The 16,098-nt window shown below is 34.0% G+C and overlaps 1 protein-coding gene across 5 annotated transcripts in view; it reads right to left on the bottom strand.

The window, feature by feature from the left end:
- Positions 1-3,705: 3,705 nt before the first annotated feature.
- The window catches only part of LOC115222594 (protein diaphanous homolog 2), a 143,274-nt gene continuing 130,881 nt past the window's right edge, over positions 3,706-16,098 (bottom strand). For all 5 annotated transcript variants that reach the window (XM_029792888.2, XM_029792890.2, XM_029792887.2 and 2 more), the window contains one exon: positions 3,706-9,805. In XM_029792888.2, the coding sequence (XP_029648748.1) occupies positions 9,782-9,805 (24 nt within the window). In that variant the 3' untranslated portion in view covers positions 3,706-9,781. The remainder of the gene's footprint in view (positions 9,806-16,098) is intronic.

Here is a 16,098-nt window from a genome sequence, read left to right on the forward strand (position 1 = left end):
GCTCCATGACCTCTATTTTTCAGGAGCAAATCCTTTTAACAGGTTCTATAAGACTGGAATTTTGGAATATGCGCATAAAATCAGTAGCATGGGATATATGTGCACGATTACAATTTTTTAGGGTGTGTAAAGATGGAAATAACCCTCATCTGCAATTTTGATGAAATTCAAAACATAGGTATCCAGTTCATTACAAAAAATATAACAGAAAAGTCTAATTCTTCAATTGCATGTAACACGGGCAACACCAGGTATCTCTGCTAGTAGACATATATATATATATATATATACTACTATAATCATTTCTTAAATATAGCAGCGTAACATGTGTCGTTTTCCTACCTATTATAACATTTTTATTATTTTTGTAATTACGTTTTATTGTTATTTTAATTTTAACTTTTCTATTATATGTAATTTTCTAGATGGTGTAATTTAATTATTCATTTTGAATTGATAAAAGGTGGTTTTTTTCCTAATATTTTATATATATAAAGACATATGTAGAGACATATATATATATATATATAGACATATATATAGATATATAGACACACACACATATATATAGACCTCTATATATATAGACATAAATATATATTTAAACACAAGAGAAACTACCTTTAACAGGTACTTTTACATGCTAGAAAAAGCAGTCAAAACAGCCAAGACCACATTTAAGAGCAATTTCAAATGGAATGAAAAATAAAAACTTTTACCTTGTTATTTTTTTACAGTTATACCTAGGTTTCGAATTTTATTTGGCAAATAAAATAATTTGCTAGGTGAAATTCTCATGAGTAATTGCACCATAACATTAAAATATAATTTAGAGACAAATAACACGTCTCATCATTATATATTATAATTTTTCAAATTCATCATCCAAGCACAGTTTCAGTCGACAGAAAATGCAAAATACCAAACTGGTCTTCAAAATGCTAAAATCATATACGTAAATGTGGTTTTGGTCGTTTTGACTGCTCCTTCTAGCGTGTAAAACTACTGTTAAAGGTAGTTTCTCTTGTGTTTAAATGTACACTATTTTATATTGAGAATATGTTGTCTATTGACTTTTTATACATGCTAGGCCACTGGTAGTGAAATTTCTATAAAAACTTGCTACCAGATATATTTTACATATATGATTTTAGCATTTTCAAAATCAGTTCAGTATTTTTCATTTGCTACTGAAACCGCACTTTTATGCAAATGGATATTACTATTACTCTTCTATAAATCCCATCCTCCTAAATAAGGCACTCATGTTTGTTAGAAACAACCCTGAACTAACTAGAGAAGAGATAGGCATTATCTTAGTGGTTAGAAAATGAGTTATCAAATTTGAAGATAAGTACTGGGTTAGAAAGGAGAAACTGGAGATGTTCAATATTACTATGGGATCAACAGACTCCGCACAAGTTAGGGACTTAGTAGGAATCTTCTAACTATTTAGCATAAACAGAGAATTCCCTGAAATAGGAGGGGATCTATACAAGGATGATGCACTTTTCACCCTGGATAACCCCTCAGACACAGAGATAGCAGTAAATAAGGACCCTGATGAAATTGTACATCTAACAGAGAACAGTTGATGCAGCTGAAATATACGTAGGTCCAGAAAGAATGCTGTAAATAACTGTGTAATAAAATTACAGATGTGGAAAAACTCTGTTTTCCTTATCATTATTAATATATATATATATATATATATATATATATATATGATAGGCACAGGTGGGGCAAGAAACTTGCTTCCCAAACTACATGGTTCCGGGTTCAGTTCCACTGCATGGCAGCTTGGCCAAATGTCTTCTACTATAGCCTCAAGCTGACCAAAGCCTTGTGAGTTGATTTGATTGATGGAAACTGAAAGAAGCCTGTTGTATATATAAGTACATGTTTGTCCCCTACCATTGCTTGACAACTGATGTTGGTGTGTTTATGTCCCTGTGACTGAGCAGTTTGGCAAAAGAGACTGATAAAATAAGTACTAGGCTTATGAAGAATAAATCCTAGGGTCAATTTCTTCAAATAAAAAACCCTTTAAAGCAGTGCTTCAGAATGGCTGCAGTCAAATGACTGAAATAAAAGAATATATATATAGGAAGAAAAAAGGAATTAAAAGATACACACATATACATATATGTATGCAGTGGCGGACTGGCCAAGTTGCCAGCTTGCCCGATGGCAAGTGGGCCCCTGTACCATTAGAATCCATATATGGGGGGATCCATGTTAGTATCTAAGGGGCCCATCCCCTCAAGTTTCAAAATTTTTTATTCACTGCTGGAAAAATGCATTATTTCAGCCTGGGTGTGTTTGTAGACAGTTGAAAAGAATACTTTTAACAGAAAAAAAAAATTAAATGATAGCTTTATAGTTACAGGTAGGCCCCCTTGTAGTTGAAGGTGGGCCCACTTGTAGTTGCAGGTGGGCCTACTTGTGGTTGTGGGTGGGCCCCCTTAGTCTCCTGGCAACCAATATTTTTAGACACAGTCTGCCACTGTATGTATGTATATAAATTGTTACAAAGAAAATACGATGACTGAAATAAAACTGAACTAAAAGAAAGATATAGATAAGGAAATAATTTATTCTCAAATGCAGAATAATGCTGATAGAACAGCAGGATCAGGATAAAATATCCATATTTTGTGGAAAAATTTGTCAACAGCCAGCCATGAGACTCGAACTCATGTGATTACCGGTCAAATGCTTTACCATTAAGCTAAACTGCCCGCTGACAAGTTGATTCACAATTTTTGAACTTATAAATCTAGCTTTATAAGATGCTGTATGTTAAATTCAAATTATGTATGTTAAATTCAAAGTTTGTTTCAATACATCTCAGTGCTTCTAAAAGCAAACTTTGTTTACATTTATCGTAATTTGAATTAAAAGAGTTTTTGACAATTTTTATAAAACATTTTTTGTTCAAATTAAGTAGTTAAAAAAAGTTAATTTGCACAGTTAACAACATATATTTACAGTCATATGCACACACTAAACCAAGTAAAATATCAACTTTATGAATTTATAACAGTTGCCCCATTTGGGAAAAAAAAATCGTATTTTTAATTGGTTTAAATTGTCACTTCAGAAATATCTTCGCATTTAAAAATTCTTTAAATCTTGAAATTATTCACTCTTTTAAATTAATAAAAATAAATTGAAATATTTTATGTAATAAATCATTAAGGAGAGACATACTCTTGCAATGATGAGATGTAGATTCAGACATCTAAATTCTAAAATGGATATGAATATAAGTTTAATAGCTGGTGTTATTAGTGTTATGTACACTAGCAAATTACATACAACAGTACATTATATTTTGTTATGTTTTCTATTTCTTTCTTTTAAATATCATAAATAGATACTTTTTCTAGACTCTTGCAGTTTTATGCATTCATTTACATATTATCCCATTAGTGTACAGTTATACAATTGTAATACTAGAAAATATTTTCAAATCCAATTCTTATGATTAGAAATTTATTTCAATATTCTCTCATTTTTTAATTATTGTTACCTGCTACTTTTGTTTCTCAATCAATGTCTCCCCCGCCCCTACTCAGAATAGAAAAAGTTTTAAGGCAATTAAGGTGACATATCACAGTCTGTAAAATTCGGGCAGTAAGTTGATATATAAGGTAAAAAACTGAAACAAGCTCTTACAATCATGAAATATAAAATACATAATGATCAAATATAAAACAAGGTTTATTCATATACAAAATATCTGGTATGATATGAAGTGACAATATAAAACATTTAAATTGTAGGACATAATAACACACTTAGATTCATCCATACCTCTAGTGTTAAAGTAACTGCATGGAGGAAATATAACATCGGAGCAAAAATCTTGGAAATTTTTGCCTTTTACTTTTCTATCATTTTTAGGCAGAAATGAAAAAAAAAAGTCAATTCATAACACAGATAGAGGAGCATAATGTATGTATCTACATGCAAATATAAACAATTTGCTCAAGACAGTTGCTCATATACAAGTCTTAGGTAACATGAAAAGTTAACTATCATTAATCAATAATAATCATCAGAATTCAAGAACTTGTAGTAGTCTAACACACAGCAATACATCACAATTTTCAGTTTCTGCTCTAAAAACATCAGTAAAACACCAATTTGAACCAGCTAAGAAACACAAATCAATGTTATTATGGAAAACAACTGGCACTTCACTACATATTATAAGATAATGGCAGATGGTAAAATGGATAGTAAAAAGAATTTATGGATTGAAGAGGAGAAATGTTATTATGAATCTATTAAACATTATATTGCTTTGTAGGTGGAAAGAGATTTTTTTAACGAAAATATTTCACAGAATTCAAACTATCATTATCAGCATGGCAGTGAGCAGGCACAATCAGCACATTGGACAAAATGCTTAGTGGCTTCTCTTCTAGCTTTACATTCTGAGTTCAGTTTCCAGAGGTTGACGTTGCTGTTCATCTTGGGATTGATAAAATAAGTACCATTTAAGCATTGGGGTCAATGTAATAAACTTACTATATCCCCTAAAATTACTGACCTTGTGCCAAAATTTGAATCTGTTATTATCATCATCTATAGATTTTGATAATTTATAAAGATTGATGTAACTCTTCATGAAGGTAAATAAACAATCTCTATTACAAATCACATCGTACTCTTCTTATTGTTATTTACGAAGATTCATTTAATTCTTTACGAAGGTAAATACACAATTAGAAGAGCATGAGGTGTAACAAAATACAGCTTTACTATGTTTTTAGAACAATATTTCAACACTATGTCTCTTCCTCAAGTTAAAAATCTTGTTGGCTGCACATAAAAAAAAAAAAAATGGCCATAAATATAATGTCAGGAACTATAACACTGTTTCGATGGAACTTGCTGAGCATGTCACTACAAACGATTGTAACTTTAATGAACAACTTAAATTACACATTCCTAGAAAATATTCTGTCTCTACCAAACTTTCAATCCTCAAAACATGTGAAGATAAATATATTTGTGAGTTATTTGTGTCATATTCTAAGGGGATGAACAAAATTACAGAATTCCATTAGACTTATACAAAACATTTGATAACAGTTCTTTCCTTTTTTTTACTTTTTTCTTGTTTAAACCAGTTATGGACAAATGAAACTTGAAGTCTTTTTGTGTCTAGGAAGAAGCATAGTATATATAGTCCAGCTAAATATTTGTGTATCATAATTTTTCATCATTCTTGACTCATTTTGAATCTGAGGAAGACAGATGTGCTGTTGAAATATTGTTCAATAAATAAAGTCAATCTGTTTTACTACAGGCTGTGCTCTTCTAATCGTGTTTGACATTTCATCTGTCTTTATGTGCTGATTTCAAGTTCCACCTGAGTTGACTTTGCCTTTCATTCTTTCAGGGGCAATATAAAATAAATCCCAGGCCCTTTCATTCTTTCAGGGTCAATATAAAATAAATACCAGCTGAGCACTGGGGTTGATGCAATTAACTTATCTCCTCCCCCAAATTTCTGGGCATTGTAACAAAATGTGAAACCATTATTATAATTATTATTAATTCTTGTAAATTGAAGATAGATAATCTCATCAGTGATCAAGTTCTGATCAATTTGTAGCAAGTTAACAAAAGAAAAGAAATATTTTTAAAGGAAATTTGACTGCTTTTTCTAGGAATAGTATAGAGGTTTCCCTCTTTGATTCATAGTTTGGTGGTTTACTGTACAGAGGTTGAAAATTTACAGGGGAGGTGAATTAAATTATATTATAGTTAAACATTTTCCAATGATAATACCAGTATCAGTGGTGCATGTAACTCACACAAGATCAGTATATAATTTTTTCTTACTTCAATAATCATCAATCGTTATCTAACTCAATGTCTTTAAATCTTAGGAGTTGCAATATTTGTAAAAATGAAGAAAATATGTAACACACCACAGAGGATATGAGAGAGTTTTATCTAAGAATATATTTCAGGACAATTTTAAAATTATTTTGAAATAGCAATAATACAAAATCCCTGTGAGTTTAGCAACTGAATGGTTGTCATTTTCACATTTTTGGGTCACATCAGTCAAAACTTCAGACTCTGTGAGTGTGTGCATATATCTATATGCTGCTGCATATAAATATGCAACAATATGCAATTAGTACAACTGAAACACGTGTCAGACAATTATTATGAATAAGCTAACTGGAAATGAACATAAAGTTTGAATGTTCAAATTCTTCATTCTCCTTATTAGATATAAGATACAATATCTAGAATAGATAAGTGTATATCTCTCACTTGTAACAATTTATGCATGAGGATGGTATAGTTAGTGCAAATAATAGAGAGCTAGATTAAATGCTATATGGTAAATGCCAGAGCAAATTCAATGTTTTCATTCACCTTAAGTTAATACAGTATTAGTTCATTGAAGTCAAATTCATTTTTCATACACATTAGACAGTAGTTACCCTTGATTTGCCATACATCACTGTATCAGACATAACAATTATAGTTTTGCTCAAATTCATTTTGTATCAATTTTTGCATGCTAAGACTTCATGTATAAAATACAGTATTTACATAATTTATGTATTATGAGAGACCTGATTGACCTAGTTCATTCCAATATTTTGTCTATTTTTTATCATAGTAATTCAGCAAAAATGAGCATTAAAAGTTAATATCTGCATGATTGTCTTTTACTTCATGCTTTGAATGCTAAATTCGTTTTTGAGACTATCTTCACAAAACTTAGGTGTGGGCATGGGTGTAAGGTTAAGAAATCTTCTTTGTTCATGGTTCGATTGAACCCAGAAATACAGCCTCAGTTCTCAATCACACAAAGGTATTGCTATGTGTTAAGAAGTTTTCTTCTTTTACTAGGGTCTCAGGTCAACCAATACTTTACAAGTGCATCTGGCAGATAGAAACTATGGAAGCTCATCATGTGTGTGTGTGTGTATGCGTGTGTGTGTGTGCACGTTTGTTTCTCACCACTTGATAACCAGTGTTTGCTTATGTCGTAATAAAAATTTGACAGAAAGAAACTGGCAGAAAACATACCAGGCTTAGACTGAACCCTTTGAAGAGATGCTAAAGTACAGCTACAGTTCAATGACTGAAACAAGCAAAAGAATAAATACACATACCTACATATATACATGCACACATTAATAATACATTAATATGCATATATATGTATATATACATATGTGTGTGTGTGTGTGTGCAGGTATGGCTTTGCAGTTAAGGAGCTTGTTTTACAACTACATGGTTTTGGGTTCAGCCCATGGCACAGCAACATGAGCAAGTGTCTTCAACTATAGCTTTAGGCTGACTAATGCCTTCTGGGTCATCTTTGTAGACAGAAACTGTGTGGAAGCTGTAAAATATATATGTCTGTTTGCCTCCATCAACTGCTTGACAACCAATGTTCATTTGCTTGTGCCCCCATAACTTAGTGGTTCAAAAAAGATATTGAAAGAAAAAGTACCTGACTTAAAAAAATAAGTGCTGGAGTTAAGGTTGTGCCCCAGCATGGCAACAGTCCAATGAATGAAAAAAGTAAAAGACAAAAGATATCTCCTTGTTAATATACAGCAAGGACACTTAATACATAAAGCATAGTTACAATAAAATAACAATAATAAAAAGAGCTGAGTTTTCAAGATGTTTATATCAAGTTTTGCATTGCAGCTTTTCAAAATAACATTTTAGTTTTAGCTGATTATACCATTATTTATTCAATGAAGATTTCACCTGAAGATCCCAAGAGAAACATTCATTTTACATAAACTGTATACTCTGCAGCATTTACTGATTTATTCTTCCCTCATTTCTATTAAGCAAATCAGTGTGTGTGTGTATACATCATCATCATTTAACATCCATTTTCCATGCATGCATGGGTAGGACGGTTGACAGGAGCCAGCCAGGTAGAAGACTACTCTGGGCTACTGTATCTGTTTTGGCAGGGATTTTATGGCTGGATGCCCTTCCAAACATCAACTACTCTGCAGAAAACAAAAGACAAAAACAAGTGACAAAACAACATGCAGGTGTATTAGATTGATGCTTGAAAAGAATGCAAAAATCTTTGACATTTTGAGCCTATGCTCTTTAACAGAAAGGGTTGAAAGGAAAAAAATGGAGAACAAAAAAGTTTATACACACACACACACACATATATATATATATATATATATATATATATAAACACACACACGCTCATCTGCACACAATTATATCTATATTTATGTGTGTGTATGGACATGTGAATATCATTATCATCATTTTAATTCTCATTTTTCCACTCTTGCACGGATCACATGTGTATGTGTGACTATATCTTTCACATCAGCAAAAGCTGTTGCTCTTTGAACAAAGTTCTTTTAGTTAAGTTACTGTTATTCTGAAATGGAATAATTATACCAACAATGTCATCTTCTACAACCTACTGAGGCAATTTCTACATAAGCATAGAAGAGTGAACCCACCAACCTTTAAGAAACAGCAGTCAAATCTCTCATACATCACATTCTGCCATTGCAAAGAAGGAAGGATATATATAGTTCTATAAACAATGTCTGAAAAAAATATAAGTATTTGTTGACCTTAGTTTAGACAGACCTCACAGTCCTACATTACCTTACCAAAGTCTTGCACTTCACATTTTGAATCTCTCAATGGTATCTACATAATAGAGCTTGCAACTTTTCCACAAGCTGGTTAAAGTTTCCAAAAAGATATGATGATGCAAGCTCATCTTTGGTCAAAAGCAATGCACTGAAAATTATGCTCTACACTGCTTTGTTGTTTATGAGATGAATGGCAAAAGTTTATGAACATAAAAAACTGTAGAAAACAAATTAGGCTAGTCATATCTGGAACAATTTTGATAGCCAATTTGCTTCATCAATGCTGATCTGGAACTAACGAGCATTGAAAACAACAACCTTTGACACAACATCTATTTTCAATGTTAATGAAGTTAACTAAATGATAATAAAACTTTCAAGTTGCAGCAGAACAAGCTATGAACCTTGTCTGCTTAAAGTTTTATTCACATAAGAGTGTGCAGTGGTAGTGCACAAATTTGGCTTATAGAGTGAAAAATGCATTAAAATATTGCAAAGGAGAATTTTAGATTGTGACAGGAACTCATCCATACATCTCATATTGGTCCCTATTTTTTTTTTATTTCCAAAATGCAATGATTAATGAAAGTTTGAATTATAATTTTAACATCCATAATTATTCATATCTCTTTGCCTATTTCTTTTACACACACAGATAGACATACAAATTACACTTGCATTTCAGTATATTTTTGAAAGTTTGACATGAGCACAGATGTGTGAAACTTTACATTATGTCACGTGTCTAGAGAAACTTAAGCCAAAATAAACATCAGATATATATTCTGAGTTTTATGAATGACTTTGTGGGGGTATTGAAAAAAAAAAAAAAACTAAAAATTCTTAAGAAATACATGAAAAAACTTAATCATAAAAATGACTGAATTTTTTTCCCTGCATTCCCTCACATTTATTAATTTCATTTAAAAACTTTTGCTTTTGAGATGAACAATTAGAAGATTAAATTAACATGTATTTTTATACATTGGATGACTTGATTATCTTTCGTTTTTTTAATCAGTTTCCGTTACTCAGAAGAAAGGGAATATATAAAATGGCAAAATTCTTTTATTGCTTAAGGTATCAACAAACTGACGTGCCACTTGTTTCTCGGGTCATACAGACGCGGGGTCTTATGTGAGCCCGTCTCTCAGCACCTAGGGAAATAAGAAAGAGAAAAAGATAATTTAAACAAACAAAAATTAAACATTAATTAACAGAATTTGATAAACAGCAAACACTTGAAACTGGAAATAAATATTAAACAAAAGTTAAACATTATAAGCACTAAATTGGGAGAGAAATGAAAGACAAAAAGAAGTCCCATTTGTAGGACTGGAGCAACACATTTATTACTTGTTGAACAACTTTAATATCAGTTATGTTACAGCTTGCATGGCATTCTATTTCTTCAAGTTTGATACAATGATTTATAAATAGGCACTTATTACTTTAAAATCTTAGCAGTTAATTCAAAATGGTGTGGTGCACAAGTGAACAAAATTTCCAATGTTAAATATGAAAATTTTTCTTTTCTAACAATAATAATATCTGACATATATTGTCATCACTGATTTTGGTAAGAGCTGGGTGTGGATTGTTTGTGCTGTTATCAAAAACAGAAGGGAAATCCAAAATCAAAAGTATTTTTTCCTATCAATTGTATGAAATGGGCTGCTACAATAAGCATGTCACACACAAATGTATCATACTGAACCAAATAGTTAATATGGGGAGAATTCACAAAAAAACAAAAGATGAAGACAGGTGGTGTAGATAACAAACAAATGTATTAGTTTAACGCTTGGGATGTGAAAAAGTCTTTAACGTTTCAAGCCTATGCTCTTCCACAGAAAGAAACAAGGAGAGAAAATAAAGAATGTGTAGTGGCTAGCGGTCTATCATGGCGAATGCTGGATAGAATGGTCACACAAGAGAGCTAGGAAGGAGGGGAGATAATAAAGTAGTGGTGATCCCAAAATGAAGGTACACATGCATGTATGTGTGTTGAAAAGGGCTGGTCACTTTGATGTGTGTGTATGTAGGTATGTGGATGATGGTGTGGTGCTGGGAAGAGGTCAGTGCTGGTGTGTGTGTGATGGTGTGATGTGGTGTTGTGTGGTATGGTGTGGTGGTGTTGGGATGTGGGGGAGGTGAGAGTGGGGAAAGCAAGGGTGGGGTGTGGGTTAGGCTGATGGTAGGGGGTAGAGGTGGGAGTAAGGGATGGGTGGGGTTGGATTGTGTAAGGGAGTTACGAGGGAGGGGTTACAATGAAGGGAGAGGGGAAGGGAGGTGGGTAGGAGTCAAGAGAAGAGAGGAGAGTAGGAGTGAAGAGAAGTAGGAGCAAGAGAGGAGAGGTGGGTGGGAGGAAGTAGGTGTGAAAGGAAGAGAGGAGAAGGGCGGAGGGTTAGATGAAGAGTTGAGCCTATGTGGTGCAAAGGAGTGAAGAGAGAAGATTAACCCCTGTTCACGGCAAAGACAGGAGTTCAGATGGGCCCTGTGCAAGGACAATCCAAACACAGACAGGTGTTGCAAAGAGTGACTGGTAGAGTGGAAATGGTGCGAGACCAGGGTGTCATGCCAAGTCGGATGTCTTGAAGGTGTTCCTTGAACTGGTCAGCCAAGCAGTGTCCCATTTGCCCAATGTATAGAGGAGGGCAGAGAGAGCAGGAGATGCAGTAGAAGAGCAGGTGAAGGAGTCGGTGATGTGAAAGGGTCGATGGTGGTGCCAGTGAGGGTGGTGTTGGAGAGGTAAGGGCAAGTGCAGCAGCGTAGGTGGGAGCAGGGGAATGAGCCAGGATGGGAGATTGGGTTAGGGAAGAAGCTGTGGACCAAAAGGTCTTGTAGGTTGTGGGATCATTTGAAGGAGGGGAGTGGGTCAGTTAAGGAAGATGTGCAAAGTGGAGGGGTTGGACTGGAGTTGCGGGAAGGCTCAGAGATTGGTGTGTTGGAGAGGGTGGTAGGTGAGGGGAAACAGGAGACGGTGGGGAAGGTTCGAGGGGGAGAGTAGATGCATGGTCCACGGAACGTGCTCTAGCAAGACTAGTGTGGATAGTAGTGAGGGGATATTCCCGTAGGATGAAGTGGCGAGCCACATGTTGAGACTGAGTCTCAAAGTCATGGTCATCACTGCGGACCCTGCGTAGAAGGAGGAATTGGGAATAGGGGATGGAAAGTTTGGTGTGTTTAGGGTGGGAGGAGAAGTTGAGGTATGAGTGTGAATCTGTGTATTTGTAGTGGGTGGAGGTGGCAAGAGTGGAGTGATGAATGCTGACCGAAATGTCAAGAAAGGAGACAGAGGTGTTAGAGATAGTGCAGGAGAAGTGGAGGGCAGGATGGAAAGATTTGACAAAAGACAGGAAGGAGTCTAGATGTTCGTGGGAAGGTGAGGTTTCACCGATACAGTCGTCAATATAACAGCCATGTAGTTCGGGAGTGGGACCAGAGAAACTTTAGAATATTTGGGCCTCAACATAGCCAACGAACAGGCCCATTCTTGTTCCCATGGCCACTCCCAAGATCTGCTGGTAAGAATCACCAGTAAACGAGAAACAGTTGAGTGAGAGGTCAAGTTCAGCCAGACAAACGAGTGTGGATGTGATGGGTTGAGGTTTGGGTCGAAGATCAAGAGAAATGCACTATGATGAACATCATGATGCCATCTTTTCTGTGGCTAGGAATAAGCCCATACACCTTTATTGATCTGGAGTAAGCTTTGATAAGGTCCCTTGTACTGTGATTTGGTCACTAAGGAAATTAAGTATAAATGAATGGTTTGTGACTGCAAAGGGGCAGTCAGTAACGTTAAAATCAGTAATGAATTGAATGTGCAGGTGGGGATATATCAGGGCTCAGTTCTTAACCTTACCCTCTATTTATTATAGTCCTCCAAGCTATAGCAGAGTATTTGGGATTAGCTACACTTAAGAACTCCTATATGCTGACAACTCAATGCATATGACAGAATCAGTAAAAGAAGTGAAGCAGAAATTCCAGACATACAAACAAAATCAGGGACTGAAAGTTGTTGAAGTAAACTTAGTGAAAATAAAAGGAGTAGATATACCATAAGGTATGTCCAGTGTAAACAATGAACACACAAAAAGTATAGTAGGATTAAATGTAGGCTAATAGAAAAGGTATTTATATGATGTAGGTGTATAGGGACAGTAGGAACTAAGACCACTTGGTAAATAGATTTGCTCAAATGCTTAGAGGGCTCCCTAAATACAACTAATAGGAGACCAGAGCAGCAGTAGAGACAGATATTCTGAAAGCAAGGTAGCTAGAATAAGAACAGATTAGAAAAAGTTCATGGAACTATTACTTCTGCTGGCAACAAAGGAATTTTCTCAAAGGCAAATGGTAGATTGTATCATGTCTGTATGTGAAGTATGTTGCAGAACAGTGAGACATGGGTCTTAAATTTGGGGGATGCAGGGACTAGAAAGAAATGAGGCAAGTATGTTTTGCTGGATATGCCATGCTACTGTGAAAAAATGATGGAGTATAAATGAACTGAGAGACAAGCTGGGTATTAGGGGAATCAAATGTGACATGCAAGAGAGGAGACTATAATAATATAGGCATATGATGCATATGGAGGATGACAACTGCAAAGTGTTAATTACTCAAAATGAATGGCATTTGTGGAAGAGGCAGACAGAGGAAGTCTTGAGATGAGATGGTGGAAAATGACCATAAGATGTTCCAGCTTATGAAAAAGATGACAGAGGACCATGTTGACAGATGATATACATGGTGCTGCAGAAGATCTGACCCCCCACCAACAAAAAAAAAAAGTCCACCAAGGTTCAGTCCTCAACCCCCTCCTATTTAAGACAAGTTGAGAATACACTCTGGCTTCTCATCATCGCCTTATCACTTCACACACCGTTCTCCCCACTCATAAATAACATGGTGTAGCACTGCATCTCCTCCTTCTTAACTCTCCTCATTACTCCTATCACTCTCTGGCCTTCTCTTGCTAAACCCCTGATACTACTATTTCTTTTCCATCCTATTACTCCCTTCTTTCTTCATGCACCTATGACTGTATGCTACAGAAAATAAAAAATGAAAAAAATAAACAAATAAAAGTCAGTATATATTTTTTCTACAAAAGTCAGAAGTCACAAATCTAAGAGATCATCCATTTTTTTCTAGCCTTCTCAAATGTAGTTCTCTAATGCCAAATTACTGAGGACAAATTTGTACTGCTTTCTTTGATTATTTATTGCATTTCTTGTAAAATCTGCAATCTATTGTACTTTAGTGCTTTGGTTCAACCCTATGATATAGCTTGTGGGCTGGTATGGGAGGAGGACGGTTGAAATTCTCAGGATTCATTCGTATAATCACTAATATAAATAATTGTTATTTAAATACATCCTAAAAAACTATATTTTTTAAAATCCCAACGTAGCAAAAACCAAAATTGTAATTTTAGCTAATTTATTTTCTTTTATTTCTCTTTCTCTCACATATTTTTGGATTTTTAACTATATTTACTTGTGATCTTCTAGCTTCTAACATCTTTCATACATCCTTCAACACATTTCTGATTCCTTCATTATGAAGGGCCCTGCCTGCTAAACATGTTAGTTTCTATTTCATCTCATGACAATGAATACATCTTAAGATTTTAAAAAATAATAACTTAGTATAGAGAGATTTACAGGTTTTATTTACAAATCACAATATTCACTATACGATACTGCAATAAAATATTATAAAAACAAAGTTTTTTTGATGATGAGATAAAACATTCTTAGACAAAATAAAAACAATAAATAAACAAATAAAAGTAGGCCAAATTAATTATATTAGTAACATACCAGAAGCAAATAAATAGATTAAAAAACAGAAAGAATATGCAAGAAAAACAAATTATTAATCGTGCCAATAAAATAAATGAATTTAAAGTGTTAATGTTTTTGGAAATTAAACAACAAAACTATTCAAATGTGCTTGAAATATTACGTTTTTGAATACAATGGAAATGTGAATGAAAAACAGTTTAGTAGATAGCTCAAATCATAACTTCACAAAATGCTCAATATAATATAGGTTAAAAATCATTAAAACACTTAGTATGTAGTTCTCATGGCAATAATTGATGGGAGAAAAACTGAAAACTTTTAAGACAATAATCAAAGACACAACTGTTTAAACATAGCACAAACAGAACATGCTGGAACAATGAAAGTTAGATCAGTCAAAGAAATGATGTAAGGAACATAGTTAAATACAGGATTAAAAGCATGCCCAAAACAATTTCATATTAACCATATAATATTCTAGATAATTTAAAGTATTTTAGTTTAGTATCAGAAGAAAATTAAGGTGTTTAAAACCTATGAATTGCTTCTCATCTCCTTGGAATAAGTAAAAAATTACTTCTAAGACACCAATTAATTGATAACTTTGTTTCAGTAAGCAAATCAAGTGACTTACAAATAATATAATCAAATCAATGTCATTTTCCAACAAATAAAACACAACTCTAAGTACTGAATTGATGGAGACTTTTCATTGCCATTTAAATGCTCAAATATCTATGCATTCATAGATCAGACAAAATTCATTGAGCAGAACTTCTAGTACGGCATACACTTCTGGTGGCCAACACTCACCTGTTTTCCGAAGTAGATAATTTTCCTTAATCCTTTGAACATTGCAAATGTCATAACTTGTCTGATAAGAATATTTGTTTACAACAACTGTATAATGGGAAGATAAAGAGACATGAACACACACACTCATACACACGTACAAACAAATTATATATATAATACATGTAAGTATATTACATAAACATATATATGGTAACACATCCGTCTATATTTGAATGGTTTACTTTCAAGAGAAGTACTAAGTCAAAGTAAACCACTGTATTTAGCTTTTGTTGACATGGAGAAAATCATTAACAGAAACTTTCACTCTGTGATCTGGTCGTCTCTAATAAAACTAGGGATAGATGAATGGCTCATGAAAGCCATACAAGTCATGTATGGAGTGCTGTCTGTAAGGTGAGAGTTAGCCATGAGTAGAGTAACGAATTTAAAATATAAACAAGGGTTTAGCAGGGCTTGGGTCTCAGTCCCTTCTTATTCACGATTGTCCTCTAGGATATTACAGAAAAATTTAAGAACTGCCGCTCCTGGGAACTACTATGTACTGACAACCTCATTCTTATAGCAAAGTCTGTAGTAGAATTACAGGTTGGAAGCAAAATCTGGAATCAAAGGGACTCAAACTTAAGTTTACAAAGACCAGAGTTCAAGTAAGTAGGAAAACAGATGGGGCTATTCCCATCAGGTGAATGCCCCTGCTCGATACACAGGAGAGCTATAGTCAAGAATTCTATATTGTGTATCCAGTGCAAGTTATGGGCACACAAGGGGAGTAATGGAATCACAGGAAGATTAATGGAGAAAGTAGCATTTGT

The sequence above is a fragment of the Octopus sinensis genome, linkage group LG20 (genome assembly GCF_006345805.1).
Source record: "Octopus sinensis linkage group LG20, ASM634580v1, whole genome shotgun sequence".
In the NCBI taxonomy this organism is placed as follows: Eukaryota; Metazoa; Mollusca; class Cephalopoda; order Octopoda; family Octopodidae; genus Octopus; species Octopus sinensis.